Source organism: Zalophus californianus, chromosome 1, assembly GCF_009762305.2.
Source record: "Zalophus californianus isolate mZalCal1 chromosome 1, mZalCal1.pri.v2, whole genome shotgun sequence".
Taxonomy (NCBI): domain Eukaryota; kingdom Metazoa; phylum Chordata; class Mammalia; order Carnivora; family Otariidae; genus Zalophus; species Zalophus californianus.
The window spans coordinates 187,905,609-187,925,153 of record NC_045595.1 but is presented as its reverse complement, the minus strand read 5'-3'; the positions used below and the strand labels follow the sequence as shown (position 1 = coordinate 187,925,153).

The 19,545-nt window shown below is 35.2% G+C and overlaps 1 protein-coding gene and 1 non-coding gene across 4 annotated transcripts in view; both read left to right on the top strand.

The window, feature by feature from the left end:
- LOC113915784 overlaps positions 1-19,545 on the top strand; it is a 108,559-nt gene that overhangs the window by 8,973 nt on the left and 80,041 nt on the right. For all 3 annotated transcript variants that reach the window (XM_027581696.2, XM_027581697.2, XM_027581698.2), the window contains exon 2: positions 9,434-9,515. In XM_027581696.2, coding sequence (XP_027437497.2) covers positions 9,434-9,515 — 82 coding nt within the window. The remainder of the gene's footprint in view (positions 1-9,433; positions 9,516-19,545) is intronic.
- Positions 14,864-15,017, top strand: LOC113919088. The gene has a single exon (XR_003518821.1). It is a non-coding gene; the product is annotated as a small nucleolar RNA SNORA62/SNORA6 family (small nucleolar RNA).

Below are 19,545 nucleotides of genomic sequence, written 5' to 3'. Positions count from 1 at the left end.
ACTACATTTTGAGACATAAGGATGAGTAATAAGGCTCATATACATAATATTTTCTAGTGTGCTTTGGATTTTGAATTGCCAAGTAAATGTTGGATAAACAAAAGGGTTTCTATAAAAGCTGCAAAGGAATGTTTTACTATGATGTTTTATTAAGAGAATATATTGTATCTGGCCAAGTAAGAAAGAAACTGTGTAAGTGAACTGTCGGGGGGGGGGGGGGGGGAGAGGCAAACTTTCTAGAGTTCAGGTGTGTGTTTATATTATTTCTCTAACCCATCCATGCCTTTTTAAAAAATTTAATTGAAATAGACTGAATCTCCATGAGGCCAGGGATTGAAGATAGAAATTCTATTCACCATCTGGTTCTTTCCCCAAATCCAGATGTTTGGTGTTGTTGAGGCGAAACTCAAAGCAATGCATTGTTTACTTTGTTAGTAAAACATTGCTCTTACCCAGCATAGTAGTCCTTGACTGACCTGAATCAGCGTCATCTTTTCCCTTTTTTTTGCTTTTTTTGCTTCAACTTTCACAAGTTGAAGTAATTTCATAGAATCCTTAGATTTTCAGATTGGAAGAGAATTTGATAAAAGCTCAGGATGCTCCAGGTTTAAGTATATTTGTCCCAGAGGTATCTTGTCTTCCCCATTTTCAAACAGGTCGGTTTATAGAGGCATCTTGCTTAACGGAAGAGCACATAGGATAGGTAGTTGGTATGAACTATAAATCAAATAGTGATAAATGCTACCGTTTAGCACTTACACACTTTGTTCTTTTGATCCTCCTTTCTCTTTTTTTGTTTCATCTTTTCCCTGTTTTCCCAATTTCTCACTTGTCCTCCCCCCCCCCCCTTTATTGCCAGGGTATACATGTGATGCAACGGGGTAAAACTACTTGTTTATCTTCCAACATTATTGTCGTTGTTAATGCTGTGATGAGCACTGGGTGTTGTATGGAAGTGTGGAATCACTGTGTTGTACACCTGAAACTAATATTACACTGTATGTTGACTAACTGGAATTTAAATAAAAACTTGAAAAAACTAAAATAAAATTTCCAAAACATTTGTTTGCATTTTACAGAGGAAATTGAACCCCTGAAAATTTCAGTAAATTTTAAAACTCATACAGCTAGCAGTTGGGTAAACCCAGGATAAGAAATCAAGTCTTAATTTATTTCACACTTTGTTTTATTAAGGCAGTCTCAGCAAGAGGGCTGTGTACCAGGTATTAGGAAATAGTTATTAACCTTTGGTGATGGATCCAGCAGTAAAGTCCAAGCTGACCTTATGATAACCAGAAAGACAGTCATGAGAAGTGGAGTGACAGAGCCAACTACATCCCCCTTGTTTATGTAGCCTATTTTCTTCTCCTGGGACTGCAATATGGTCTTCAGAACAGTCTTATGTGATTCATGTATTCTAGTATTTGGAATGTACTTTCCAGGCTGAGAATTTAAAAACAAGTTTTACAGTAGAGGTGCACATCTATTCATGTAGCAGCTTTTTTCCTACATGTTATATACATTTTGAGTTCTACTTAAAAATCAGTAGGGAAACTTCTCTTTGTAGATTAACAGGGCCAGGTACCTTGAGTTGACTAGTGGGATCAAAATACTCACAGGTCAGCTCTAGTCATTACTGAAGAGTCATGTTCTAAAATCATTAGTGCAGGTGGTTGGGTCTGTCAGGTAAGGTTATGGCCCCCGTTTCAGTGTTCTCCTGTGAAAAGGTAACAAGATGAGAGGCACTGTGTGGACTCTAGTGGTGATAATGTTCTGAACCAAGTGCATCTAGATTCACCCCTGTGGAATGAGAGCAAGAGAAGAAACCTAATGGTGGCACGGACTGACCACATTTTAACCTTGGTGAAGGAAATTGGGAAGGAATATTCTCACTCCTGGGACAGTGGGCAAGAGAGTGTAGATGCTCACTACAGCCCCCAGGCCTCCAACAAGATCAGATTTGTCCCTCACAGCTCTCGGTACTCCTGATTGCAATATCACACTTGTTTAATGTTTGTGTTTCTCAGTAGACCGTAAGCTCCATGAATAGGAGCTTATTCATCAGTGTGCTGTTGGTACTGTAGTTGCCTGGCACATAAAGGGCTAACGTTATAAACATTTGTTGAAATGAACCGTACCAATCCCAATTATTGGTAAAATCTGGCTTTTTGAGGTCAGGAATGGAGTCTTTATGTATTTGTATATAACAGCTGCTAATTATTATCTGTAGCTAATTCATAGTAGCTACTGTTCTACAGTTTTTTTCTTTAGACTATTTAAATTAGGACTTCTAAAAGGGACAATATTTCTTCCTTAAAATTTGTCATCATCTTTCTAGGCATATTAATTATGAAGGAAAAATGAAACTTGGTGACATTATAATTACTTGGCACTTAAAATTGTTTTGTAATGCTTGGTTTCTTCAAAAATACACAAGCTACAATATATTAGAAAACACATTTAGCAAAACCTTGGGGGCAACATTTAATTATTTTTTAAGGAAACAAAATTTTTATAGAGCCTTATAGATAGTCTCCTTAGCTTCAGAAATGAAGCTAAGTATAGTAGTGGTAAAAAAACACCAGCTTGACGCATTTAATCACATTGGATTTGACTGGTTGGGAAGATGGAGGCATTTTGAAATCTCATGTCTAGAGTTAATTTTGGTGTTCAGTAATCTAAAAGTTAGAGGCCATCAAGAATGACTTGATGATTCAAACCCTACTAAGTTATAGGACTTAAGTAGGATATGAAGTCCCTTTGTTATTGTTTTTTTAACTAGTAATTGCTCTTCTCTGGAGGTGAATTTTCTGTTAGAACACTATTATGTTCAACTAGATTAATAATGCCAAGGTAGAAAAAAATTATTTTAAAATGAAGCTCAGAAATTTCTTAACTAGCAGTTTTCAAATGCTAAAGGAAATGTATAGATTATCTGGGATATATATTTACAACACTGAGATTTCACAAATGCTCTTAAAATAACTTTAACCCAGTTTCTTGCTTTGTGAAGACAAAGTGTTTTACTAAACTTCAGGCATGCTTGGAAGTGGATATCTTTTATAAAAGAAAGAACATCTCTCATGGCTCGTGTATTTTTATGGCACATGCTTATAAATCATAGCAAAGAAGATACGCAGGCCAATGGACTATGGTCCAAAATAAAAGGGTAGAAAAATTAGCACATTTACTAGTTATGTAATATATTCTACTTTGTGCTTTCATCATTGTTTATCCTGATTAACTGAATTGTCTTTGCCTTTCATTGTTCCTTATTGTCAGTTAATATGTTAGAGAATGCATGAATTCTATACATTAGTATAAATTTTCCAAAGTAGGATTCCTCAACAGAGACCCAAACTTAATTTCTATATTCATGAACTGACTCTTGTAACCAAGACATGATGTCTCGTTTAAATTAACAGCATTTTACTTTGTGCTAAAAAAGGTGAATAAGATTCTGAATCATTATTTTGCTGGTAATTGTCCCTGCTACAAGTGTTTATTTTAGTTCCGACTACTCATCCATCCACGTATTTTACGTTTTATACATCCTCGTATACATTCCTTCTGATAATGCCAAGCGACACTTTCCTTTGAAGGTGTCATTCTAATAGCATGAACACATTTACTTTGAGTTTAGAACTCTGATGCCCTGTTTTCTTACCCCTTAAAACATAATAAATTCCGTCATTGGATTTATTCATCATGTTAGTACAACTCTGAATGATCTTTTTTTTAAAAATTATTGTACATTCCAATTGATGGCATATTCACCTGTAAGGTTCCAGTAAAATGACAGCATTGATTAATCCTGAAAAGAGGTAAAGTGGGCTTTGGGCAGTCAACAATAAGGATACAATTAAAATCTGACTTTTAATCTTTCAAAAATCTAAAATTAATATGCATTTTCTCACAAGAATCCCAGATGGAAATCCAAAATTTGTTATATGTTCTTGATCTTTAAGTTGTTTTCATGTGCTACAGTGACAGTAGTAAAAAAATTTTCTAGCAGTATGAAGAAAATGGAAGAGGAGTAAAAACACTCATTGCTATCTGTTACAACTAAAATACCCCGGTGATGACAGCATGTTAGTTTGGACTACATCTGATTTTATTTTACAGTGAATTTCCAAGTTTTTTGTTTTTATATTTTGAAATTCTGGTAGATGTGAACAGCAATCCATATGCATATAAGTTTAAAAAAAAAAAAAAGAGGTATTTTTGAAGATAGCCAGCTGTGAATTTGTCCACTGGGGAGAAGTTGTGAGTTGTAATTGCTTTCTGTAGCTTAAGTCATTTTCTTTGTTGAATACTTAAATGAAGCATCAGGAAAGAAAAAAAAATTGTATTCATACATATTGCCTTATATTTGACTGTTGCAGAACCTAGCTGTTCTTGATGACCATTGTTACTTTTAAAAAGAAAAAAATAGCAAGGGGATAGAAAGTTTTGTGTGCACGGGGAAATTACTTCTGAGGTCTATTCACATGCCCATTTATTTTGCTTTAGGCCAATTTGTGTAGTGCATTCTAGAGGGTGGTGAAAGATACAAATTCGGTGAAAACGTTAGTATCCTTAACACATTGTTGGTTGGTTTAACTATTAATCAGAGATATCGTGGAGAATAAAGGATTAGAGCTAGAGATGAGATAGGTTTCAATGTGGCTCAGCTGAAGCTGTAAAATGGGCGAGTCATTTAATGTTCTTCTGGCCTCAGTTGGTAAAATAAGGGGTTGGGCTAGAATCATAATTTGGTTCTTCTCAGCTCTGTAAGAATCAGTATCACTTCAAAAATGAGGTTTTACTGTTGCATGTATGGAGTAACAGGGTGCGTAGAACTAAGGGCTGGGAGGATGTCCCTTATGATTTTTTGAGCTTGGCATTTAATATTTTACAGCAAAGTTTTTAGTTTAACATAATTGAACTTGTACTAGATAGGGTTAATAGGCTAGAACAAAAGGTCAAAGCATAAGGCATTAGGCTTAATTAAGGGAGAGCAGGAGTGGCAGGAGTGTGTGACAGTTAAATGGGTTTCCCACAGACTAATGTCGGTTACAGTGCAACCATGCCTCAACTTAAGTGGGTTATTTTGTGCAAAGGGCAGCAGTGATTAGCAGTTTGACATGCCAGACACTTCTGGCCAATCCCATCTGTTTTAGAGGTTAAAAAAGCACACCTTTATGAGCTGATGGATTGATTTGTGTGCCCGTCTGGTAAAGATTAGAAGTCCAAGGCCAATGCAGTAAATGTCAGTTATGGAATATTGTACTTTCTCCATTGGCTCATTGTTTTAACCGTCAACTGTTTTATAATGGTGGATTACTGCTGTTTATGGAGTTGGATGCAAGATGGGTGGGGGAACAGGTGAGAGGGGAAGAAAAATATTTCCTAGATGGAATCGTGAATTCACGTATTCTTAGCAGGTGCTTCTTTCTTTTTTTTTTTTTTTTAAGATTTTATTTATTCATTTGAGACAGAGATACAGAGAGAGAGAGCATGAGCAGGGAGAGAGGCAGAGGGAGAGGGAGAAGCAGGCTCCCCACCGAGCCAGGAGCCCAGTGCGGGGTAATATTTTGTTCATTAACCTCCTGGGGAAGAGGAAAGGGAAAAGAAAAGAGAAAATGGAAAGAGGCATACACACACGTGCACACGCATACCCACTTGCTTTGTGGGTGGAATTTACTAGGCTCACTGTTAAAATGAAGTGTGTCTGAACCTAGACTCGGACTTCTTTCTTTCTTTGAGAGCTGGAGGAAGGATGCCACTGATAGAGTTCATTTTCAGTTCAAGGTTGTAGCCCATTTAAAGATACACAAAGGCTAGATTGTGGCTATAAAAATTGGTTTTAACATGTTCTGATATCCAAGGAAAGGAAAATCCTAAATTTATGTGGATGAAATAGAACTTTAGATATTGTGATTGTAATCGATGAGCTGTAGGAACAAAAGGCATTCAGTCATTTGGGTGGACGGAGGGAAGTGTTTTAGAAATAACAAAAAATTATCATCTTTATCAGGAAATTATTGTCAGCCTGAGATTTAAGTAAAAATGTGACCAAGAACACTGGAAACAGTATTGGAAGATTCTGGTTGGCCCCCATGCTTTTATCCTTGTCAAAAGATATGAACCAGGAATTGCCTGTTACATAGGTATGCAAATTATGTTTATCATGTTAGACCCTCAGTTGCTTCTTATGGAAAGAAAATTTATTTAAAGAAGACATGGTCACTGAAAGTTATATGTGAATCATAATAGTAACTACTATTTTTAAAAATATATGTATGCATTTATTTTATTAGTAAGCTATTCCAAAGTGAATTGGCTTAACTTATAGAGAAAAAAGGAGATATTTTATTTCTCATTTAAAAAGGACAAAGTGACATTATGGTATTGGAGTTTATTTAGGAATGTAGTACTTAAATAAATATTCATCCTTGTGTTCTTTGTGGAGTAGCATCAGTTGAAACTATTTGGATCTAACACAGATTTACAGGAAAAAAGTCTTGCCCTTCTATACAGATAGAGAGGGTGAAGAGACATACATTTTATAATAAGGTTGTTTCTCTTTCACTAACTCATTTTTAAGTTACAAAAGATTGGCTTGAGTATAAAAGTACTTGGTTAGTAAATTAAATGTGGGAGATTTATCTAATTTAGTGGACAGAAACTTTTTTTTTTTTTTTTTGAGAGAGAGAGAGGAGGTGGGGAGGAACAGAGGGAAAGAGAGAATCCCAGGCAGGCTCCTAGCCTAGTGTGGAGTCCGACGTGGGGCTCCACCTTACAACCCCAAGATCATGACCTGAGCCAAAACCAGGAGTTGAACATTTAACTGGCTGAGCCACCCAGGCACCCCTGGATAGAAATTTAAATGAATATTCTGGTGATGTTATGTTAAACATAAAACAAATATTTGATGCTCTACATTTGTACTAATAATATAAACATTTTTAAAGTACCCCCTACATCCTATTTTAGTTTCCTTCTCTTTTCTCTAGTAAATTCAGGCGCCATTATTATCTAGTTTGTGTTAGAATTTTACAAAACTAAAGGGAGATACTTTGTTGGGTTAACTTGTTTTTGTGTGGTTTGATATATTCTGAAGTTTTCAAAGAATATGCATTGTCTCTTACAGTCTGTGGTAGTCAATTTCTGTCGTATTTCCTTCCTTTTACTAATATTGTATTACTGACTTTGAGACATGTAAAATTTTTGCATGAGACATGCAGAATAGTTGGACATATGCTTGTTTAGGTTATAAAAAGAGAAAACAGAAACTTTTAATATCCTGTGTTTGCAGTTCTTGTCCTAAAAAATGTTATAACTTTGTAACCTGAATTTTAGTTGTTAGAAACTTCATGAGATAATGGAAAAAAATAATAGCTCTGTTTCATCTTTTGATTTTAAATGCTAGTTAGTTGTCCTTTACCTCTATTCAGGCAGATTGATTTTAATAAGCCATAATATATGATGAACTTATTCTAATGTATATTCTTAGTATATCTATGTATTTATAGTTATAAAGCCAGTGTTCATATGTGTGATATGTTTCAAAAAGAGAACTCTGCACCTGTTGATTGCATTAAGCATTTGGTATCTTTTAATGAGGTGGGAGAAGGTGCTATCACTGTAAGTGGATCATTCCTCCTCAGTAAATTGTGTACATTTTACTTTTTGTATTCTGTGACCTTGCAGTCAAGTGATTTCAGCCCAGAATAGTTCCAAAGTCATGTAAATGAATGCAATTAAGGTATTGCTTATCATCTTACATAGTTCAGATGGAACCTTATTGGATAGAGAGATTTGTTTGCTTTATGAGGAAGGTCAAAATAAGGTTAAATTTTATTACATAAAATGATTTGGTAATGTTTTTATTTAGCTGCTGAAAAAGTAATGCCCTAATAAGAAATGATAATGCTTTTTTTTTTTTTTTTTTTAAACCACTGGGAGCTCTTTTCAGGGTTTTTGTTTGTTTGTTTGTTATTTCTCTCTAATAGTTATTCTATTTTAAGATGATACCTTATGTCTACTTCTAAAATTTTGGGAACATTCTGCCCTTAGTTATGATTCTGGGTATCTTTGACTCATGCATGTAGGTGACATTTCCTGCTGCTGATGGAGGGTTGCTTAGGAGCAGCTGATGTATGTGCTTAGAGAATTTGTGTTAATGTCCAATTATCATGCCAGTTGGTGCAGGACCTCGGAAAGCAGGATTAGAGTCCTGGTTCAGAAAGGAGATCTGCCACCCTACCAGGCTGATTGTCTGTAAGGGTTGGGAGAGCATTGACATAGATGCTAGAAGAGTTTTGCTGATGAAGAAATGTGTGTGTGTGTGTGTGTATGTGTGAGAGAGAGAGAGAGAGAGAGAAGTAATTAAAAGAAAGGCAAGTATTCTTCATTGTAGTTGGCCCATATAATTACCCACTTTCCTGTCATGGTATTATTTTTACTTCAGCATGGTATATTAATTGAAGAAGTCTCTAAGATCCACTGATTAGTTGAGCAGATACTTACTGCACATCAGCTCTGGGCCTTGCACCATGTTAGGTATTGGAGGATTCAAAGATGAATGAAGGGTTCACAGTCACAGTGAAAATAATAATTAGCATGATGCAGAGAAAGGGATCTGGAAGCATAATGGTCAAAGAGCCTGCTTTGGTAGAGTGTTGAGAAAGCATTACTCAAAGAAATTTGGTACCTCTCTGGTTTTAGGGAAACTGACAGGCACTGGTAAGATGAAGTAATGATGAAAAGTAGCTACTTTATTTTAGGAAGTTGAAGTTGCTATAGTGGAATCAGGGTGTCTGCATCACGCCTTCCTTATCCCCAACTAGCTTCACTGTCCATTAGCCTATTGATCAATATAAAGTCCCCTCAGCCACCACAGTATTAAAGTATAGGCCGTGTCTCTTGCTGGTCAAAAATTTTTCACCTACTCTTTTATTCCTGAAGGTATAAACTTTCCCATATGTTGATGTCATTCTGTATCAGAAGGCTTCTTATTCTCAGTTCAACATTTTTTGTTCTAGTGGTCGAGAGAGAGAGAGAGAGAGAGAGAGAGAGAGAGAGAGAGAGAGAGAAAAGAGGTGTTTCAAACTCTGTATTGACTACCAAATCATCCTAATACCTTTTCTCTCAGAATTCTTCATCCCCATTAACTTCTCACTTTGAGAAAAGGTAATAGTGTTTATGTATTATAAGGACAGTGTATTTTGGTAAATAATTTTATAATGCAGATTGTTCATCAGATATGGTCAACTGCTATGCCCAAGGAAAGCATGTATAATGAATATTTTTTATCTTACATCTTTTTTTGTTATTTTTTGAGATAATTTATTTTAGTCAGTAGTTAAGATTCCATTGTAAAACATGCCATTGAAATTCTTTGATATAAGATGCAATTGAAGTAATATTTATTTTTCTTAATTTTCAGGGAGCTTTTGGACTGTGAGCTATTTCAGAACTCTGTTCTCAGGACCTGTTATTTTAACAGTCAGGAGAAACACATCCAGAAGGTATTGTATTGTGTCTATTGCTCCATTCTTTTAAAATGTAGTTAAGCCTTTCCAATTATAGAAAGAATATTATGTTACATTTTGTTATTTATTTTTCTTTAAGTTTCAGATATTGATTAACTAGTTGTTTGATGTTTATAACAGAGGAAAGGGATACATTTCAGTGTTGGTAATTCTGAATTTTGGGTAAGTCAGTGAAAGCTGCTTTAGGGGGGTGGCTGGGTAGCTCAGTTGGTTAAGCGTCCGACTCTTGATTTCCACTCAGGTCATGATCTCAGGGTCATGAGATCAAGCCCCGAATGGGGCTCCTCACTCAGCTGGAAGTCTGCCTCTGAGATTCTCTCTCTCCCTCTACCCTCCCCCACTCTCTCTTTTTCTCTCTCATAAATAAATCTTGTTTAAAAATCTGGTTTAGATAAAAACAGTTTTGCCTATTTTAAGCATCTGAAATATTTACATTTTACCTTTTCAGTATAGAACTATTTTAGGGAATGTTTTGATTTGAAAATGAGATACTTGAGGCACTTATTTATCTAAGACAGCATGGAATATACATTAGATAATCAGGCAGGCTTAAAGTTCTTCCTGCCTTTGACAACTCTACCTTCTAGTATAGGGATCAGCTGCCATCTACATTTCTGCCAGTCTTTTGTCAGGATCCATGGACACCTGACTCAGCCTCTATCCATCTACTAAGATCCCTATCTGCATTATCACCTGTGGTTAGATGGGTGTAGCATAACAATTCCTCTGCTTGCAGAGCCTGAGTCTCAGGACATGTGATGTATTACTAGGAAGAAAGGAAGAAACTTACCTGTTTTGTGTTTTTGTCTTTTGCAACCCCAAGACCCCATGTGGATGTACCAAATGATTTGACTAAAGTCAGTGGTGAACACAGTCCCCTTTAGCCTTATCCAGTTTCCTTCTTAATATCCACCTTTAAACCTCCCCTAAGTTTTGTGTTTTCCTTAGAAAACTTGCCTGCTGTTTTGTTTGGAATAGAAATATTTAATAAAATAATGTATTTGTTGAAGTTGTAGTGAATAAGTCAACTTCTTCAAATATATATTTTCTTATTAACTGGATATTTGTTATTTATAGTCACATGAGATAACACAGAAATCAGTATTATGGATTTTTTTAATCACTTGTCAAGCCATGTGAATTTCTAGTATTTATAAATTTACAGTTTGTAAATTTATAAACTTACAGTCTTCTATGTTTCCATAGCACAGTATATTGAACTTTTAATGTAGTAACTTTCTGTGTTTAAAATTCTTCACCATTGACAAAGTAGCATTTTCTCCTTTCTCTTGTCAGTTATGAGAGGGAGAGTGAAAGTGAATAAGAAATTTAAATAAGCACATTAGGACTATAAAAGAAATTGTAAATGAAATCCAAATATTAACTTTAATCTTGACTATGCATACTTTATCAGTGAAGGAAGTGATATGGTTGGAAACTCTGGATTTTGTGAAATTCAAAGTTATCTTTTTATTTTGGAAGGGGTTTACTGGTGTTTTATTTATTGTTTTTAAATTTTATTTAATTTTGTTATAATTCCAGTATAATGAACATATGGTGTTATATTAGTTTCAGGTATACAATGTAGTGATTCAGCAATTCCATACATCACCCCATTCTCATCACAAGTGCCCTCCTTAATCCCCATCACCTATTTCACCCATTCCCCATCCACCTCCCCTCTGGTAACCATCAGTTTGTTCTCTATAGTTAAGAGTTTGTTTCTTGGCTTGTCCCTCTTTCTCTCTCTTTTTTTTCTTGCTCTTTTGTTTTGTTTCTTAAATTCCACATATGAGTGAAATCGTGTGGTATTTGTCTTTCTCTGACTTACTTCACTTAACATTATACTCTTTAGCTCATCCATGACATTGCAAATGGCAAGATTTCATTCTTTTTGTGTAGAATATATAATATTCCACTCTGTATGTATATATATTCTGATTCTCTGATTCTCTCTATTCTGATATCTCTCTGTCTATCTCACATCGTCTTTATCCGTTCACCAGTCGATGGGCACTTGGGCTGCTTCCATAATGTGGCTATTGTAAATAAGGCTGCTATAAACATAGGGGTGCATGTATCTCTTTGAATTAGTGTTTTTGTATTTTGGGGGTAAATACCCAGTAGTGCGATTGCTGGATCATAGGGTAGTTCTATTTTTAAGTTTTTGAGTAACCTCCACACTGTTTTCCACAGTGGCTGCACCATTTGCATTCCCACCAACAGTGCAAGAGGGTTCCTTTTTCTCCACATCCTCTCCAACACTTGCGGTTTCTTGTGTTGTTGATTTGAGCCATTTTGACAGGTGTGAGGTGATATCTCATTGCAGTTTTGATTTGCATTTCCCTGATGATGAGTGATGTTGAGCACTTTTTCATGTGTGTGTTGGCTCTCAGGATGTCTTCTTTAGGGAAATGTCTATTCATTTCATCTGCCCATTTTTAATTGGATTATTTGGTTTTTGAGTGTTGAGTTGTATAGTTCATTATATGTTTTGGATACTAACCCTTTATTGGATATGTCATTTGCAAATATCTTCTCCCATTCACTAGGTTGCCTTTTAGTTTTGTTGATTGTTTCCTTCACTATGCAGAAGCTTTTTATTTTGATGTCCCAATAGTTTATTTTTGCTTTTATTTCTCTTGCCTCAGGAGACACATCTAGAAAAATATTGCTATGGCCTATGTCAGAGACCTTACTGCCTATGCTCTTCTCTAGGATTTTTGTGGTTTCAGGTCTCACATTTAGGTCTTTAATCCATTTTTAGTGTATTTTTGTACGTGGTGTAAGAAAGTAGTCCAGTTTCATTCTTTTGCATGTTGCTCTCCAGTTTTCCCAACACCATTTGTTGAAGAGACTTTTTCCCATTGCATATTCTTGCCTCCTTTGTCAAGTAATAATTGACCATATAATTGTGGGCTTATTTCTGGGCTCTCTATTCTGTTCCATTGATCTGTGTGTCTGTTTTTCTTTTAATACCATACTATTTTGATTACTACAGCTTTGTGATGTAACTTGAAGTGTGGAATTGTAATACCTCCAGCTGTATTTTTCTTTTGCAAAATTGCTCTGGCTATTCGGGGTCTTTTGTATAAATTTTAGGATTTTTGGGGGGCGCCTGGGTGGCTCAGTCAGTTAAGCCTCTCCTTCGGGTCAGGTCATGATCTCAGGGTCCTGGGATTGAGCCCCCAAGTCAGGCTGTCTGCTTAGCAGGAAGCCTGCTTTTCCCACTGCCCCTCCTCCCCCAGCTCCTGCTCTATCTCCCTCTCTCAAATAAATAAATAAAATCTTTAAAAAAAAAGTTTTTTAGGATTTTGTTTTGTTTTAGCTCTGTGAAAAACGTCATTGTTATTTTGATAGGGATTGCATTAAATTTATAGATTGCCTCCAGGTAATTTAGACATTTTAAGAATATTTGTTCTTCTAATCCGTGAGCATGAAAAGTTATCTTTTTAAATTGAAGATAGGAATTAAGTATTACAATTAAATATTTGAAGTACAAACATTCAAATATTTTATTAGTTATATAGAGGATTGTTACACTTTTAAAGTCATTATGAATTATCCATTTATGAAAATTGATCATGTCATCTCAAAATTAAGAGTATGTTTGAATAAAGTTGAACTGGTTGCTATTTTTTAAAAAACTGCACATAGCGGCATCTGGGTGGCTCAGTCATTAAGCGTCTGCCTTCGGCTCAGGTCATGATCTCCAGGTCCTGGGATCAAGCCCCACATCGGGTTCCCTGCTCAGCGGGAAGCCTGCTTCTCCCTCTCCCACTCCCCCTGCTTGTGTTCCCTCTCTTGCTGTGTCTCTCTCTGTCAAATAAATAAATAAATCTTGGAAAAAAAAAAAAACTGCAAATAAGTTTAGTTGTAGGATTAAGTAAATTCAAAATAGGAATGTAAATTTAAAATAGGAATTGGTTTTAAGTAATTCTTTTGAAACTAACTCATGATACTTAAGGCCCTTTAAAAAAAAAACCAAAAAAACAAAAAACCTTTTACCAAAGTATAACTTCATGTAGTCAAACACTCTTACTTGCTAGTTCAGTGATTTTTTTTTTCTTTTCACATAAGCGTACCCCACGTAACTAACACCCTACCTCAGAAGGCTGTCTTTCCTAGTCAGTGCTACCTCTATGTAACAGAAACCAGTCTGTGGCATTTTTTACTGTGTGTCAGTTTTGCCTGTTTTTGAACTTCATATGGTTGGAATCATGTAATATGAACTCTTGTGTGGGAGTTTTTTGATCAACATTATGTATCTGAGAGTCATCCATGTGTGTATTATTTGTCCCCCCCAATTGTCTATATTCCATTGTATGATTATACCACCATTTATTCATTCTACTGTAAATGGATATTGAATATCTTTCCAATTTGGGGCTACAGATAAGGCTGCCATGAATTTTTTTATATCTTTTGGTAGAAATAAGCATTCATTTCTGATGAGTGTTTGCACAGGAGCAGAATCGCTGAATCGTGGAGTATGTATATGTCTAACTTTAGTATAATACATACTTGCAGTGCTTTTAAGGATATTTGGGAAATGTCATTCAGTGTATCTTTTCATAATGAAAGATCATACTGTGATATAGATTTATTTTTCTCCAACTTTATGTAAACTCTAAAGTTGTTTTTTTAGGAGGAATGAAATTTTCCCATCTCTTAAAAATAAGTTGCCTGTTTTCTGATGCCATCATGGTATGTATGTGATTTGTGCAACTTAGATCTATCCTAACCCTACTGAAGGAGAATAGGACATAAAACCCTCCTATATATACTTAGTACTGTGGAAATACTGAAAATTAATCTTAAATTAAATCAGACATTTTATACATGAGGTTTTTATCTTATTCTTTAATTTTGGGATACCTCTTGAATATCTAAAATAATACACTCTTGAGTTACAAGAAACTTACCTTAGCCTTTCTGATAAATATTTCTTTCTTACCTTTATCTGTGTTGTATTAATCTTTTTGATGATCTAAAGTGAAATTATTCATTATAGAACATAAGTACTTGGGAAATTTTTTGTCAGGTCTTTTTTTCAGTCTTTACTAGGGAACAGTGCTGTTCATTCAGTAGTAGTATAATGTAAGCTGCACATGTAATTTTAAATTGTCCAGTAGGCACCTTAAAAAAGGAAAAAGGAACTGATCAATTAATAAAATATTTAACCCAGTATCAGCAAAATATTATTCATTGCATAATTAATATAAAATTATGAGATATCTTACCTTTATTTTCTTATAGTAGGTTTTTGAAATTCAATGTCTATTTTTACTTATAGCACATCTCGATTCAAACTAATCACCTTTCCTGTACATTGTTAGAGCTTGGAGTTGAGGCCACTGTCTGGCCAGTGAACTCACAAGTGTAGGTCATGCTACATGAGGAGGAGCAAGTCTTTTGCTAACAGCACAGGGGGCTCTGGCCCAATCAGTGACTGTGATAGTAATTCTTGCTACGTGTGTGTGTGTGTGTGTGTGTGTGTGTGTGTGTGTGTGTGTAAATACATATAAAAATAAAATTAAAAATTAAATAAAAATATTTTAAAAAGGCAGACTAGTCCCTTTTCATGGGCTCCATAGCCCACGTGTCTGGTGGCTACCATATTGGACAGCACAGCTGTAGAGTTACATCTTGAGTTTTTAAAAGACAAGGCTTTAGTCAAATTTATATCTAGTTAAAATTATCCTTTAGGGGCCCCTGGGTGGCACAGTCAGCTTAGCGGCTGACTCTAGGTTTGGGCACAGGTCGTGATTTCAGGCTCCTGAGATTGAGCTGCCTGTCGGGCTCCAATTCATCACAAAGTCTGCTTCAGATTCTCTCTCCCTCCGCCCTTCCTGCTAGTGCTCTCTCTCTCTCTCTCTCAAATAAATAAATAAATCTTAAAAAAAAATATTATCCTTTAAAATCCAATAGAAAGATGCCATGTCGAAGCTAATTCACCATCTTTGAGTGGGTCTCAAACTGCCTGTTTTTCCTTCATTGTTGGAATAAATAACATTTTCTTTGGTTAAACATCAGATAAAGCAATTAGCCAATGTTTAGGGGATGTTTTGTATGAAAAATACATATCTTTAATCTGTAAAATCAAAACCTGTAACAGCAGATGAGTAACATCTTCCATCTTACTCTAGGGTATATGCAGGATATGCTGGATAGAATTTTAATCTTATTGTATGTTTCTTTTTTCCTTTCTTTTTAAAGCATGGCTGGTTTAATTTGAATGTGATAACCTGAATGATGTAACTCCACCATCTCCTGCATAAAATAGGGCAGTTAAAAAAAGGTTATATGTATACATATAGATGTACCTATGACTTTTCGTTAATTAGGATATTTAAAGGTTACCTCCATTTTGAGGGTTAATTAATGTTTCTTCATGTATATATTTGCCAAGTAGGATAAATCAAGAACCATATGCTACCTAATATGAACTTAGGTCAGATTTTACTACCAAATTGGCTTGCTTTAAGCTTTTTTAGTGTTTGGAATGTGGATAAGGTACCATTGATCTTTGAATGTGGTCACACATGGGGTTGTTGTGAGGGATAGGGCTCCTTGAGCAATACCTGCTGTAATTGTATATGTTAGCTGTTATTTTGGTTTCTAGATCTGAGGTAGCTGTTTTACAGTCCTACTCACTAACTTCTTCTTTTTTATTTTTTTTATAGTACTTACCTCTTCCTTTTTAAAAGAAATCAACTTTACTTTCTTGACATCCAGTGCTAACAGTACATGTTATTGGCTACTTTTTAAAGACGAAAATCCTCCCTCTGCTGAAAAGCCCTCATCTTGGTTGTAGTAAAATTTAAAGTTCCTGTCTTTGCTGACCAGGCCATCGCATCTTCTTAATGAGGCCTTGCCTGGCAACCATTCCACTCTGAGTGGAGGCTTCCCCTCTTTCCTGTCTCCTCTTTTCTTTTTCCACAGCACTTATCACCTTTAAAGCTACCATGACATTAATTTTTTAAAATTATTGTTTAATGATTATTTTCCTCTTCTAAAGTGAAAGCTGTCTGAGGGCAGGAATTTTTTTATGTTGTGTTCATCACAATATATCTGAAAGAACCAAGAGTAATGCTGGGTTTCAGTTGGTACAGCTACTACAGAACACAGTGTGGAGGTTCCTCAAAAAACTAAGAACTACCATCTGATCCAGTAATCCGACTTCTGGGCATATATATCTAAAGAAATTGGAATCAGGATCTTGAAGAGCTATCGGCACTCCTATATTCTTCTCAGAAGTATTCACAGTAGCCAAGACATGAAAGCAACCCACGTGTCCATCGACATGTGAATGCATCAAGAAAATGCAGTATTTCCATACCTTAAAAAAGAAGGAAGTCCCATCATTTGTGACAACATGGATGAACCTAAAGGACATTATCCTAAGTAAAATAAGCTAGCCAGAAGCACAAATACTACATGATCTCGCTTCTGTGAGGAATCCAAAAAGTCAAACTCCTAGAAGCAGAGAATAGAATGGTGGTTACTAGGAATTGGGAGGAAGAGGAAACTGAGGTTTTGGTCAAAAGGTATAAACTTAAATTATGCAAGAGGAATAAATCCTAGGGATCTACTGTACCGCACAGTATCTAGAGTTAGCAATAATGTATTTTATACTTAAAAATTTGCTAAGAGGTATGTTCGGTGTTCTAATCACACAAAAAATAAGGAGGGCAGGAAAAAACTTCTGAAGGTGTTGGATATATTTATGGCATTGAGTACTTACTTCCAAACTCATCAAGTTGTACAGCATTTTGTATATCAGTTATTCCTTTAAAAATTGTTGTTGTTTGATGATAGGCATTTAGAAGGAGCTCATAAATATTTATTGCCTAAATATTTCTTGAATGCATGGAGAAACTGCACTTTTTCCCCACTCCTGGAAATTTGCCTTTAGGAATTTTCTGGGGGTGGGCGCCTGGGTGGCTCAGTTGGTTAAGCGACTGCCTTCGGCTCAGGTCATGATCCTGGAGTCCCGGGATCGAGTCCCACATCGGGCTCCCTGCTCAGCAGGGAAGTCTGCTTCTCCCTCTGACCCTCTTCCCTCTCGTGCTCTCTATCTCTCATTCTCTCTCTCTCTCTCAAATAAAATCTTTATTAAAAGGAATTTTCTGGGGGCAGGGAATATTTAAAGCAAGAGAAAACAAAGATCTTCAGTTGTATATATAATAATACATTTTGATAATTTGAATTAGTTGAAAATAGTTTGTTCATCAAACTGATACGTATCTACCTATATGAAAGGTAACATGTAAATATGAGGTTTCCAAAATACAGAGTTTATTATTGTGGTCAAGTAATTTATCTTTTGGCTATTTATATGTGTATTTTTCCATTTGGGTCATAAAAATAATGTTGGTAATCAGTTAGAGAAATATATTTATAAGATACTTCTTTCATTCTTATGACATATAGAGATACACATTGTATTTTGGTATCTTAAAATTAGTATGAATCAAACAGACCTCGGTAGTTTTTAAGAAATAATTTATATGTAGCAAAGTATAGATTGCCTTTCAATTTAGTAGACATTTTCTAGTTGTAGTTTTTAGAGTTTTATTTTTAAGACATTTACAATAAATGTCTTTAAAATAGTACAAAAATGTAATCAAAGACATACTAAGAAGTGGTGTATGCTACCTTAGAATACATTAAAAAGAGTTGTTATAAGTGGTTTTTCCAAAACGGTGAATGGTATGGTATGTGATTATATCTCAAAAGCTGTAAAAAATGTAAAAAAATAATTTTTTCTAATTAAAAAAAAAAAATGGTTTTTCCAAAGTAGAATAGGTAACTTTATGTGATAATTTAAGCAAAGTTTTTCTTGGAAGTCTGTTTACAAGTGTTTGGTTTATTTTATGCCTTTATATATCAACACATGATATATATGACTATTTTAGTAATCATTTTCATGAGAACAGGAAGAACTATAAGTTTGGGTTTATTTCTTTCTCTTTCCACTGCCGTTTTCCAAATTCAAGTGTTCGTGCTTCATGCTCCTTAGACAGTTACTGCAGTCACTTTCTAACTGGTCTTTTTGCCTTTTTGTTTTTATTATTCAACCCATTCTACACACCATAGGACAATAAACCTTTCTGAAGGAAGCGTTAAAATTCTGAACAAAGGCCTTCGCCTAACAAGATAAAGGCCAGGTCCTATTTTTATCTGGCTCCTACTTATGCCAGCATCATATTCCATTTGCTTCACCCTCAAAGACGTTAACCGCACATTTCATATGCTACCTCACGGGTTGTACCATCTTGATCACAGGTGTCTTGTGATCCCTGCTCATTTTCTTTTACTAAAAACGCTACCTGTTCTGTGATTTGAATAATCACCCTGAAGTGCCCTCTTCTATTCTCCCTTAGTAGTTGATGAGTAACATTCACACTGCATTTATTTTATTCATCTGTTTTGCAAGATTGTAAACTTCCAAAGGGAAGGGATCATATCTTTTATAAATCTGTGATTTGTAAAGCACCCAGCTTCAAGCCTTACATGTATAGGGTGATTAATCAAAATGTTGATGAGTCAGCAACTCCAGGGTATATCCTGGAGCTTTAGAAACAATTAAGAGAAGTATACAAATTCATCCTGTACCCTGTTGCACAAGTTACTTAAGCTTAGGGTGCAACAATTTTTACATGTGGTTTGAAGATTTTACATGCAGTTAGAAATTTGTAGGTTCCAAAGTGTGATCAAAGCATTTGTGATAGTTCTCAAACTGTGTTTTGTGGACTATATAAGTTTCTTAGTCTTCATGTAAAATATATAGAATGTTGTTTTAATGTTCCTTACCTGACTAATGACAAGATTGATTTAATATGTTAGCTAAATGTTTACTGTAATAAGTCTCTTTACAATTCATCTGAAACAAGAAAGAAAATAGAAGATGCCTTTGGTGAAAGTAATAAATTACCTGTGTGAATGCAACAATTTGAGAGATGAATGAATTTGAAAGTTTTGTTAACAACTTTCCAAAACT